At 60.6% G+C, this 13,009-nt stretch overlaps 2 protein-coding genes across 6 annotated transcripts in view; one reads left to right on the top strand and one right to left on the bottom strand.

Moving 5' to 3' along the window:
- HDAC3 (histone deacetylase 3) overlaps positions 1-13,009 on the bottom strand; it is a 352,192-nt gene that overhangs the window by 135,905 nt on the left and 203,278 nt on the right. The gene's annotated exons all lie outside the window — the stretch shown is intronic.
- Positions 1-13,009, top strand: part of PCDH1 (protocadherin 1) — a 58,677-nt gene that overhangs the window by 1,681 nt on the left and 43,987 nt on the right. For all 5 annotated transcript variants that reach the window (XR_007890733.1, XM_051630813.1, XM_051630814.1 and 2 more), the window contains exons 2-3: positions 4,284-5,098; positions 6,680-8,872. Coding sequence is in view for 4 of the 5 variants with exons in the window: in XM_051630813.1 (XP_051486773.1) it covers positions 4,284-5,098; positions 6,680-8,872 (3,008 nt within the window). In the remaining variant the exon portion in view is untranslated. The remainder of the gene's footprint in view (positions 1-4,283; positions 5,099-6,679; positions 8,873-13,009) is intronic.

The raw sequence follows: 13,009 nt of genomic DNA, 5'->3' as shown, positions 1-13,009 counted from the left end.
CGCAGTGGCAGCTGGAGCCGAAGGAAAACCGTGGGACGTGCCACAAAATGCCCAGGATTCAACCCATCCCTGCCTTCCATGCAGGGCTGAACATCAGTGGCCCTTTTCTTTTTTTTGGGGGGGGGGGAAATCAGGTCCTTGATCTCAGCCCTTCCCTCCGAGTGGAGCCGTAATGAGCTTTTCCTGCTTGCTCGGATGTTGCTCCAGCTCTGAACGTCGGAGAAAAGCTTGGGGGGGGGGGGGGGGGGGGTTTGGGGATATGTGTGTGGGGGGATTAATACTTGTGTGCTCAGTGCAGGGTTTGGATCGACTTGGAAGGATGGCTCCGAGCCACGCAATCAGCCGGTGGCAGCAATAAGAGGGTGGACTTTGGTGCCCGTTCCCGGAGCGGTGCTGCCTTCTGTGGAACGGGGCCAAGGGGCTGTGGGAATGGCAGGGAACACGGGCTTGTTCCAGCAGTTGCTTCAATCCTCGGCGCTTTAAAAACCTCCCTCTCATTAGGGCTATTTCAATTTATTTTTTTTTTTTACATTTTTTTTGTTTGTTTGTTTTTTATGGGGTTTTTTTTTGTGTGTGGAAAGGGCTGGATTTTGCAGGATTTTTGCATGCCAGTGTCCTCCGAGAGCTTCCCAGTCATGCATTAAGCAGCGTGACTAACGCCTCTCTCATGTGGTTCAGTCTCTCTCACACTCTCCCCGTAGGGAGAATTGTGTGCGCGGAGGAATAGTTGTTTTGGGAGGGGTTTTTATTTTTAAGTGCTCGGTGCTCTGCCAGCAGGTCGGGGGAAAAGAAAAGAAAGAAAGGTGCCTGGCACTGGAGAAGAAAGTGTGGGATGGTCCTTAAAATCCCATGGGAAAATAGCCCAATGCCTTGGACTGGCCCCTGGGAAGCCTCTGTCTCCTGCACAGACGTGCTTTTCCCTGCTGGTGGAGGCTTCTTCCTCCTCCTCCTCCTCCTCCTCACGCCCAGCTCTGGGCTCTCACGTCTGCGCTGTGTCATTCGCACCCCGGGGCAGGATTCCTCACCTCTGCGAACCCGGGGCCCCTCACACCCGCCGGCATTCCCTGAGCCCGGGGGCACTCCCTGATGGGGTGATGGTCCCTCTTGGCTTCCCAGCCCCTCTGTTCTTCCTGCTTCAGAGATTTCCTTCACCTGCGGGAACGGGGCTTGGGTTCAGGCTCCAGCCTCCTTTTCTGAGCTGAAGATGTGGGTGCTGGGCACCCTGGGGTGACTCCCTTCCTCCTCCAGCTTGGCACAGGGTTCCTGGGCTGTTTTCTGCTCCCGGGGCCCTCCCTCCTGGCTCAGTCAGGGCCATGTGAGGCATCACCCCCCATTGGGACTTTCACCTTTACCTGCCACCCTCCACCTCACTGCGAGGCTACGTCATCGGCAGCACGGCCCAGCCTCGTGCAAACAGACTTGTGCAAACAGCCTGGTGGCAGGCCCGGGCATCCTCTGGGACTACCTTCCCAGTGGCCAAGGCTGCACATCTTCCCCTTCTCCCTGTCCTCACCACTTCCAACACAAACGGACAGAGCATTTCCAAAGGGAAGCTCTGGCACAGCCATTTCCAAAGGGAGCGCAGGGCCGTGGGAGTGATGAAGCTCGGGGTGAGTTTGGTCACCCCATGAAGGCAAGTGGGTGCGTGGGGAGGGGGAGGGCACGCGTGTGACCCTGCCAGGGTGTGCAAACACACGCACACAGAGTGCAAGGCCCCCGCCCGGGGTGACATCACCCAGCTGCACCGGGAGGTGACAGGGACATGCGCAGGCACACGCGTGGCTCGGCGCACGCACACGTGTGCTGGTGCAGGAACTGCCAGCCCCTGGTGCACACGGGTGGCACGCGTGCACACCCAGCTAGGGCACACGTGTGCACGCGGGCACCTTCTCCTGCGGACACGCGGTTGTGGCCCGGGCAGGTGCACGCACACCCAGCTGCTCATAGAGCACAGGTATGTGCACACTCGGCGCAGACACACGGTGGTGGGTTTTGGCCATCTGGGTGTGTTGTGCTTCTGCTCTGCTTCTTCCCTCCTCCGTCCCGTGTGGAGATGGCAGAAGCCTTGTTTGCCTCTTCCCTTCCTGCCGGGGCTGTACCCAGAGACAACGGCACAGAGCAGCAGCCTGGGCAGTTCTATGTGCCCTCAGTGAGGCGGGAGTACCTGCTCCTTGCGGACAGGATGGGTGCAGGACAAGGGAGCAGAGGCTTCAGGACCATCATTTTCTCTCCAGAACCAGAGATGTGTTTTCCCCTGCGGAGGGAGAGCTCTTCTCTTCCCTGCCATCCAATGAAGCAGATATCCATGGGGAAGCAAAGGGGTGGAGGGACTGGGAGCTGCTGACTTGTGGGAAGTACCAGGGTGGACAGTGCGGGATGCTCCACTTGTTGAGGAGCTGTGAGATGCTGGGATTGGCACCAGGAATCAGGCTCTTGTTACGTGGCACCACGGAGGGGAGACGGTGGAGATGGCTCATCCATCCTGCCAGCTGGGTGCAGGCTGTGGAGAGAGGGAGTGGTGGGAGTGGTGAGAGAGGGTGGCTGATGGGGGGCAGGTGCTTGTGGCTGTTTATTTTTGGGGCATCCAACCAGTGGGTGTTCTGGGTGCTGGTGACTGGGCTGCACCCCTTCTCCCTGCACCCCTTCCCTCTGCACCTCTTCCTGCTTACAGCTCAGTAGAAGCTGCATGGGTGCACCCAGGCACTGGAGGAGGAAGGGGTGTTCCCAGAAGAGAAAGCAGGGACAGGAAAGCTGGTGTCCAGGCACAGCACTAGGCAGAGGCTTGGTGACAGGCTGTGTGACTTGGCGCAGAAGGGGACGGTCTGTGGGGCTGGTGGAGCGCCTGGCACTGCCTCTGCAGTGTGTGGGTACTGGGAGGAGGTTTGCAGTGGCTGGGTGCCTGCGGTGCAGCCTGTGCAGTGTGCCTCTCTGCAATGCAGGGGGGCTGTGCTCCTGTCCCTGCCTGGGCAGCAGGTGGGGGGGGGACGACAGTGGCGCTGGGTGGGCACCCAGTGAGGTGTCCCAGTGTGAGGTGGAGGGAATGGGAAGGAACAGTGTGTCTGCAGTGAGTGACGGGAACAGCATTTGCTTGCGCAGGGTGTGAGGTTGCCTGGTGACTGTGCAGCAGAGGGGGGATGCTGTGCCCACTGCTGCAGTGTGCTGGGGCTGTGCAGTGCTGCTGCTCCCCGGGGGGGAGGCACAGGCATGACAGCACTGCAGTGCAGGGTGGGAAGCAGCTCTGGGTGCCCTTAACACAGGGCTGGGCAGTGCTCCTCTTCTGCAAGGGGCTGGCAGTGCCCCGTGTGCAGAGCAGGATGGGTGATGTCCAGGGCTCCTGCATCTCTGCAGTGCTGGGTGGGTGGTGCTGTCACACCTCGCAGTGCAGTGAGGCTGGCAGTGCTCCTGTGTTGGCAGTGCAGGGCGGGCAGTGCTGCTCTGTCCCTGACGTGGCAGTGCCTGCTGTCCCAGCAGTGATGGATGGGTGGAATTCCTGCAGTGCAGGCAGTGCCTGGTGTCCCTGCAGATAGGCATGGTTGGTACTCCTGCAGTGCAGCCAGTGCCCAGCATTCCTGCAGTCATGAATGGGCAGTAGCTCTGTATCCTGGCATTCCCCCATATCCCTGCAGTGTGGGTGGGTGGCAGCCCTGCATCCCTGCAGTGTGGGTGGGTGGCAGCCCTGCATCCCTGTGGGGTGGGTGGGTGGCAGCCCTGCATCCCTGCGGTGTGGGTGGGTGGCAGCCCTGCATCTCTGCAGAGCAGACAGAGTCCCCACCCTCCGCTTTGGTGCTCCTGTTCCCACGGGGCTGGCAGTGACGTGCAGTGCCCTGTGTCCCCACCCTGCATGCCAGGCAGTGGCCCTGCAGTGCATGGCACACAAGGTCCTGTGTTGAGCCTGGCTGGCGCCCAATGGGCCTCTCTTGGAGTGCCTCCTTGGGTCTAATTACAGCTTGCGTGGTGACGAAGAGGGTGAACAGTGGCAGGAGTGGCTTCCTGTCACCTGCAGGAAGCCGGGGTTGAGGTTTCAATGACTGGGTGGCTCACTCCAGGGCAGTGCAGGAACCTGGTGCAAGCCAGGACTGGGCCTCCAGGGCACTTGCTTGTGGAGGCTGCTCAGGCTGGGGCCAGCTCTGCCAGGGGAGACCCCAAAGCCTTCGGGGGGGCCGCTTTGGGGACCCTGCACAAGTGGCTGCACCCAAAAGGATGCTCTGAGAGGCGTGGGCTGGGGCGGAGCAGGGTGGGAGGCCCTGGGCTGCCTGACCTCTGGTGTCTGTGTCTCCTTCCAGCTCCCCTGCAGCGCAGGATGGAACCGCTGGCATCCTGCCTGCGCCTGTGGCTCCTCTTACAGCTCCCTGCCCTGGTCTCCGGGACTCGCGTGGTCTACAAAGTGCAGGAGGAACAGCCCCCCAACACCCGCATAGGGAGCCTGGCCTCCGACTACGGCTTCCCAGATGTGGGGCATCTCTACAAGCTGGAGGTGGGGGCCCCCTACCTACGTGTGGAAGGCAAGACTGGAGACATCTACACCACAGAGACCTCCATCGACCGGGAGAGCTTGCGTGAGTGCCAGCACCTCCTGCCCGGAGAGCCCTGCTTCCTGGAGTTTGAAGTGTCCATCACCGACCTGATCTTGAACAGCAGCCCCCGCCTGCTTGAGGGGCAGATAGAGGTGCTCGATATCAATGACAACACCCCCAACTTTGCCTCGCCTGTTCTCACCCTCTCCATCCCTGAAAACACCAACCTCGGGACGCTGTTCCCCATCCCCCTGGCCATGGACCGGGACTCGGGTCCCAACGGTGTTGCCTCCTACGAGCTGACGGCAGGTCCGGAGGCACAGGAGCTCTTTGGGTTGCAAGTGGCAGAGGATCAGGACGAGAAGCAGCCGCAGCTGATTGTGATGGGGAACCTGGACCGGGAGCAGTGGGACTCTTACGATCTGACCATCAAGGTGCAGGATGGGGGCAACCCACCGCGGGCCAGCAGCGCCCTGCTGCGCATCACCATCCTGGACATGAACGACAACGCGCCCAAGTTCGAGAAGGCCCTGTATGAGGCAGAGCTCTCTGAAAACAGCCCCGTGGGGCACTCTGTCCTTCAGGTGAGCAGGGGCGGTGGGGGGGCACGCTTCTCCTGCCCAGATCCTGCCCTGGCTGTGGCAGGGACAAGCTGGGGAGCTTGTTGCCACTTGCTGCTATGGTTCCCCAAGGGAGGAGGGAGCTTGGAAGGGTTGCAAGCCATCAGAGGGCACAGCGTCACCCAGGGCCAGCGGGCAGGCAGGTCCCTGAGATGTCACAGAGAAGTATGTGCAAGGAGATGCAGCTGGAGTGGTGGCTGCAGGACAGGGCTGGGGGGCAGCAGCAGGGCTGGGGGGGTGCAGGAGCAAGGCTTTGGGTTACAGAGAGGGCTGGGACCCAAGGGCTATGGAGGCTCTGGCTTCATGCCCAGCTGGTCTCAATGCTGCCCGCAGACAAGACATAGACCCTTTCATAAGTTGCATTCCCTTGGTGGCTCCATGGAAACTCGGGCTCACACAGGAGATGGGGGCAGGCAGCATCCCTGCTGCCTGTCTGGGGGGGCTACCCATGGCTCCGGGGGTGCCCTGCTCTCGGCAGGGGCCAGGGACTCTGCCCAGTCTCAGGCAGTGGGGCAAACCGGCCTGGGAAGCCCGAGGGGGTTGGATCTCAGTGGATTTGGCTTGGAGGGGGCATTGAGATGATAGCAGCTGACATCTGTTTATCTGCAGCTGCCATCTTAATAAGCGAGCGTGGCCAGCTCTCATCTGCTTGCTAATTCTGAATGTGAATTTTTGAAGAATTCATTTTTCACTGTGAAGAGAATGGAAGTTGGAAAAGCAGATAAGGGAGCTGCACGGCCGGGGAAGAGAATGGGCTGAGATGCTGCTGTTGCCATTGCTCAGCTTTTATCTTTCAGGGGGAAAATGACTTCCGCCTTTTTTTTTTTTTTTGTGAGCGGAGGTAAAAGGTGGAATTCACATTTAACAACTTTTCGTTCTCCATCCAAATCTGCTGAGCGAGATAACGGCGGAGCAGCAAATGGTGCAGAGAAGAGGCTGCTCGGGGAGTGGATTAGGGAGGCAAATGTTAGACAAACCTCATCTTCTTTAGAAAGCAAATAACAGGCGCAGAGGCAGGTTTCTGGGAAGGCAGAGCTCCTGACGGGCAGGCAGGGATGGCTGGATCTGCATGGAGCTTCTGCAGCCCCGTTCCCTGCTTGGCTGCATCCCTGACTGCTGGGATGGAGCTGCTGCAGCTCCGCACATCCTCGCCTCCCTCCTCCTTGCCCTTCCCCTCACCCAGGCTCGAGCCCCTCTTTTGGGAGGGTCTGGGGGAGCAGGAACAGCCAGAGACTTCCCTCCCCGCTGCTGCCTGGGTCACGGCACGGGTTCCCGGAGGATTCTCTGCGTGCCGGGAGGGGAGCACGGCCAACCGGCCCAGCCGGTTTCTCCAGAAGAGCAAGGAAAAGCCTGGGTGCCTGAAGGCCGCTCCCAGCTGCTCTGCTGGTCCCAGGCTCTTTGCCCCATAGTCCTTGGCCCCAGAAGAGGAAATCCTGGTTTTCCCCCCCACCCCAAGCCGTCCCCAGAGGAGGCCACAGCCGTGTGAGGAGATGCCGGCACCGCCTGGTTCTCCTGCTCACCCCTTCTCCTCCCTCTGCCCCCCAGGTGAAGGCCAACGACTCGGACCAGGGCGCCAACGCCGAGATCGATTACTCCTTCCACCAGGCCTCGGACATGGTGCGTCGGCTGCTGCGCCTGGACCGCGCCACGGGGCTCATCACCGTCCAGGGGCCCATCGACCGCGAGGACGTCGGCACCCTCAAGTTCTCCGTCATGGCCAAGGACAAGGGTGCCAACCCCAAGAGCGCCCGCACCCAGGTGGTGGTCACGGTCAAGGACATGAACGACAACGCGCCCTCCATAGAGATCCGGGGCATTGGGCTCGTCACCCACCAGGATGGCATGGCGAACATCTCGGAGGACGTGCCAGTAGAGACAGCAGTGGCTCTGGTGCAAGTGTCCGACCGAGATGAGGGCGAAAACGCCGTGGTGACCTGTGTGGTGGCTGGCGACGTCCCGTTCCAGCTGCGGCAGGCGAGTGAAACGGGGAGTGACAGCAAGAAGAAGTACTTCCTGCAGACCACCACGCCGCTGGACTATGAGTCGGTGAAGGAGTACACTATTGAGATTGTGGCAGTGGACTCAGGGAACCCGCCCCTCTCCAGCACCAACTCCTTGAAGGTGCAGGTGGTGGACGTGAATGACAACGCGCCTGTCTTCAGCCAGAGCTTCACCGAGGTAGCCTTTCCTGAGAACAATGAGCCTGATGACCTGGTGATGGAGGTGAGTGCCACTGATGCCGACAGCGGCTCCAACGCCCAGCTGGTTTATTCCCTGGTGACGGACCCTTCCTCCAAGGGCTCCTTCAGCATTGACCCTGACTCTGGGGAGATCCGGGTGAAGGCGGTGCTGGACCGAGAGCAGCGGGAGCGCTACGAGTTCTTGGTGGTGGCAGCAGACAAGGGCAGCCCCACCCTCAAGGGCACAGCATCTGTGGCCATCAACGTCATGGACCGGAATGACAACGACCCCAAATTCATGCTGAGCGGCTACAACTTCTCAGTGATGGAGAACATGCCACCTCTCAGCCCTGTGGGCATGGTGACGGTGATCGATGCTGACAAAGGAGAAAACGCCCGCATCCAGCTGTCGGTGGAGCAAGACAACGGGGATTTTGTCATCCAGAATGGCACTGGCACCATCCTCTCCAGCATCTCTTTCGACCGGGAGCAGCAGAGCACGTACACTTTCCGACTCAAGGCGGTGGATGGTGGGGATCCTCCCAGGTCTGCCTACGTGGGGGTGACCATCAACGTCTTGGATGAGAACGATAATGCCCCCTTCATCACTTCACCCTCCAATGCCACCTACAAACACATCCTGCCCCACACCAGCCCTGGACAGCAGGTGAGCAAGGTCAAGGCGGAGGACATCGACTCCGGGGTCAACGCAGAGCTGATCTACAGCATCACAGGAGGCAACCCCTTCGAGCTCTTCCAGATCTCCCCGCACAGCGGAGACATCACCCTGGAGAAGGAGATCCTGCGCAAGCACCACGGCCTGCACCGCTTGGTCGTGCGAGTCAACGACAAGGGCAAGCCCTCGCGGCACGGCACGGCGCTGGTGCACTTCTACGTCAACGAGACGCTGGCCAACCGCACGCTGCTGGACACGCTGGTGGGCCACAGCCTGGACACGCCGCTCGACATCGACATCGCCGGAGACCCCGAGTACGAGCGCAGCAAACAGCGAAGCAACATCCTCTTCGGAGTCATCGCCGGCATCGTGGCCGTCACCCTGGTCATCGTGCTGGTCGTTCTGGTGCGTTACTGCCGGCAGCGGGAGGCCAAGAGTGGTTACCAGGCAGGCAAGAAGGAGACCAAGGATCTGTACACGCCCAAGCAGGCCAGCAAGAGTGGTAAGAGCAAGAGCAAGGTGAAGAAGAGCAAGTCTCCGAAGCCGCCCAAGCCCACAGAGGACGAGGAGGAAACGGGGCTGCAGAAATCACTCAAGTTCAACCTCATGAATGACTCTGTCAGTGACAGTCCCCGAATCCACCTGCCCCTCAACTACCCCCCGGGCAGCCCAGACCTGGGTCGCCACTACCGCTCCAACTCGCCGCTGCCCTCCATCCAGCTCCAGCCTCAGTCACCCTCGGCCTCCAAGAAGCACCAAGTGGTGCAGGACCTGCCGGCCACCAACACCTTTGTTGGCACCGGGGACAACAACTCGACGGGCTCCGAGCAGTACTCGGACTACAGCTACCGCACCAACCCCCAGAAATACACCAACAAGCAGGTAGGAGAGCTCGTCCTGCGGCCGGCAGCGGCTCCTCCCCTGCACCGGGGAGCCATCTGGACAGAGGTGTGGGAGTGAGCCTGGACTGGCCCCCAGCCCTGCATGCCTGGCCTGGGGGGGGCTGGTGGAGGACTACCCCGGAGCCGAGCCATGGAGCCTGGGTGTGGGGAGGGGGCTGGTGGGAAGGGGGGGGAGGCCAAAGAAAATCCCCTGTCCCAAATGCCGGAGCCTTTTGTCAGAGCGCCCGGGGCTGGGTCCTGGTGGCGCTGCCTGGGTGATGGTGGCGAGAAGGGTGCTGCATGTGTGTGCCTCTGCATGTGGAGCTCCGGGGAGGGAATTCCACCTGCCCAGGTCCCCTCTGGGACCGGGTCTGAGAGCACTGAGGAAGGCAGTGCCCATCTTCCTGTCCTTCCATCTTTCCACCCCTCTGCTCGGCCTGGCTCAGGGGCAGGTGGGAATGGTCCTGGGCAGCCTGTCCCCAGCCCTGCCCGGACCGGGGAGATGTCAGGAAGGTGTTAGCTGTGCTCTTGCCAGCCTGGCTCGGCTGGCGTGGCCGAACCTTTCGCCATCCTTCTGCAAAGCCACCCTAAAAGGAGTTTTGCACCCGCCGTGGCTGCCCGGGCAGGTGGGGCTGGGTGGAGGAGCAAAGCTCTGCCTTTTTCCCAGGCTCGGGCTCTGGCTTCCCCCAGGCCTGGGCTTTCTGCCACAACCAGTGCCGTGAAAACCGGCCTTCCTGCAGTGCCAGCATCGGGCCCGGAGCTGCGGCTCTGCGGGAGCCGTGCTGCCAAGGAGGGGGAGACTGGATCCTGGTTGCCAGGTGGCACAGCATGGGTCTGGCTCTGTGCTGGGGCTGGAGGAGGGGCATGGGGGGGCTCTGCTGCCGTTGGGTCCCTGCTCTTGGTCCAGCTGGGGGTTTCTGCTGCGCGCGGGGGCAGGGCAGAGGTCGGTCTTGGCTGCGGAGCGGGCAGGGACGGGCTGCTGGCTGGTGTGCACTGGAGCTTGGAGCTGTTCCTGGAGGTCCCGGGGGTGAGCCCAGAGCTTGCAGGACCCACTTTCCTCAGGCTGTCTCCCAGTTAGCTTGCACCACATCTCTCTGCTTTGGCGCCTGTCGGGTCTGTCCTTCACCAGCTAGGGAGGGAGAGGGGGGATGAGTGTCTGTGGCTTTGCCTTCTTCCCGGGGCGCTGTGGGTGAGGAGCACCCACTGCCCCACTGCGCTGTACCCTCGGTGCCCCGTGGAGACCCCTGCTCCCATCTTTGTACCCCAGTGAGTGGCAGGCTGGGCTCCTGCCGTGGGGCTGAGCTCAGCTGCCCTGTTGGATTTGACTTCAATAAAGTTTTCTATTTTTGACCACTTGTGCCTTATTTTTCCCTGCTGCCCCTGAAGATGCTCTTGCTCCCAGGCAATTTCCCGGGCATGTTTTCCATGTCCTAAAGCCACTGGAGCACTCAGGCCCTGCAGAGCCCAGAAGTGATGCTCACGTGGGCCAGCTAACTCCACAAGCCCTCCACCATGTCCCAGTGTGGCCAGTCCCCAAACCTCATAGTACTGACCCTGCTCTGCAGATTGACATATCCCACCTCCAGCCACTTCTTGGCCCTCTCCTCGAGGAGATCACTCCCTCCAGGACACGGGTCACAGCACGTGCATGTCCACACACAAACACATGGACATGGAGGCAGTCCCAGATATGGACCAGCCGGTCCAGCTTTCTTCCACCCCACCACCCCGCTGCGTAGCTTTTCCTGGTTCCTCCTCAGGTCCTTTTGGGACCCAGCCATGTCCCAAAGCCAGTGTGTGGAGGAGCAGGTTGATCCCTGCCTGGCATGACCTGGATCCTGCCGGCGGGGCTGGAAGACGCCTGCCTCTCCTCCCTGGCGGTGCTGCAATGAGGACACGCGCGGGTGCAGATGGAGCCCGGGTGCGTCAGCAGCACCCGAAGCTGCTCCCCCCACCCCGGGGTGTGACGGGCACCCTCACAGCGAGGGAGGGGTCCTCCCAGGCAGGCGTGCAGCTGGGAGGGTGATGGAGCCCCCTGCTCCCCGTGAAGATGGCCCTGCCCCTCCTGGTGGGCAGGTTGGGGGGTGATGCAGCTGCCGTGGGGCTTGCTCAGGCTCTTGTCTCCAGATTGGAGAGATCATAGAAACCCAGACTGGTTTGGGTTGGAAGGGACCTCCAAGATCATCTAGTTCGAACCCCCCCTGCCACGGGCAGGGACACCTCCCACCAGCCCAGGTTGCTCCAAGCCCCATCCAACCTGCCCTTCAACACTGCCAGGGATGGGGCAGCCACAGCTTCTCTGCAGATGTTCCAGCATCTCACCACCCTCACAGCAAAGAATTTCTTCCTGCTGGATCTTGGATCCAGCACCCCTTCTCCAGGCCCTGGATGGGGCTGTCCTACACCCCTCTCCCTCCAGCCAAGCATCACACCTCAGGGACCTCCCCTCCACATCCACTCCTCCCTCTTTCTCATGTTATTCCTTTTAAAACTGGGGCAGACACCCCTGTGCCTGTCACACCAGCTTCACCTCTTCCCCAGGGCCTCCAACCAGCCTCACCAGGCTGCTGGAGAAGAGGAGCTCTGGCACTGGTGGAGATTAGATCATCTGGGGAAACCAGTGGTTCTGGCTTTGGTGGTTTCAGCCCTGTGCCAGCCTTGGCTCTCACAGCCTCCTAGTTTGTTTTGCTAACAGCATAAGGTTTTATCTTGAACCATCCAGGAAGCGTCTGGGCCTCCTAGGCAGGCAGGGCTGGGACCTGCGGGGAGATGCGATGGCTGCAGAGGAGGAAAGGAGACACCAGCAACCACCTAAATAACTAATCCCCGCAGGGCCGGGCAGGGCAGTCTGGGGGCTTGGCACAGCCTTGCTATCTGCTTCCCTTTGGGAACTTTCTGAGAGAAGTTTCCCTTCCTTCCTTCTCCTCGGCAGCTCTTTGATGAACCTGGGGTGAGAACACCAGCTCCCAGGCGCTGGAGCGGGGAGCGTCTCTTTCTTCTGCCCGTCTCCCAGGTTTCCCTCCTTTAGGGCATTTTTTTATACTGGGGGTGTGTGTGTGGGGGGGGGGAGGCTATGCTGCATCCTTTCCCAGCTGTACAAACCCAAAACTGCCCCGGGGGGGTGGTCCTTCCAGCCCCCCCACCATCTGAGCAGCTGGTTGGAGTGGTGCTCACTTGAGTGTGCTCAGCAGAGCACCTGCCCGCAGGCTCCGGGGCACGGGGCAGTATTAATTACTCTCTGCAGGATGGGAAGGAAGAGGAATATTTTAACTGAAATGGACAGAACTGGAATTGTCTTGGTTTAGAACTTAGCTTAGAGTCTCCATAAATTGCAGGTTTAGGTGTTGGCAGATGTCTGGGAAAGTGTCCTACTGTCCCAGGTCAGTGGATTTTCTCAAGGTCGCTCGTGTGGAATGAGCTGATAAATGGATCCAGTAACGAGCCACAGATGGAGCTGAGGGTTCATGAGGGACCTGCCCTCTTTTTCCCCAGTTTCAGAAAGTCATTGGGCTGGGAGCAGTTCCCAGGCACTGCAAACCAGCTCCTGCTCCCGGGATCTGTGGCACTTGGTTCAGATTTGGCTCTGGCATGTGAAGACTAAGTGAGGGAGTGTGTTGGTGAGGTCCTGAGGGGCTGAGCCCGGGCTGTGCTGGGGAGGATGGCTGGGCTCTGCAAAACAACTGGGAATTCACAGTGGTTTGTGAACATCCCTGGGTGCTTGTGGGAGCAAAGTGGGGCAAGGAGTAGGTCGTATCTGCTGGCTTCCAGGGGGCTGGTGAGGCTGCTAAGAACCCCACCAGCAAAGCCAGGACTGCACAGTGACTCCTGGCAGGGCTGTGCTGGAGGACTTTGGTTTGTGGTGGAAAGGGGTGCCCACACCTGGGAGAGCACCATGAGGCTCTTGGGACCTCAGAATGGAGAGCTTCAGCGGGGGGAGATGAGCTGGTCCAGCCTGAGACAGAGTGGGAGGTGTCAGTAGGGTGTACCCAGTCTGTGCTCCATGTGTGGCAGGAGACAGAAAGGGGCTCACACCCCATGGAGAGATGTGGAGGTGGCAGGGGGGTACAGGCTGTGGGGCAGAAGAAGGCATGTGGGGCACCCAGCTGGTACCATGGGGAGGGATGGCATGGGGCTGTGT

Source organism: Apus apus, chromosome 13 (genome assembly GCF_020740795.1).
Source record: "Apus apus isolate bApuApu2 chromosome 13, bApuApu2.pri.cur, whole genome shotgun sequence".
NCBI lineage: Eukaryota > Metazoa > Chordata > Aves > Apodiformes > Apodidae > Apus > Apus apus.
The sequence above is the reverse complement of the archived record's forward strand: the minus strand, read 5'-3'. Positions and strand labels throughout refer to the sequence as shown.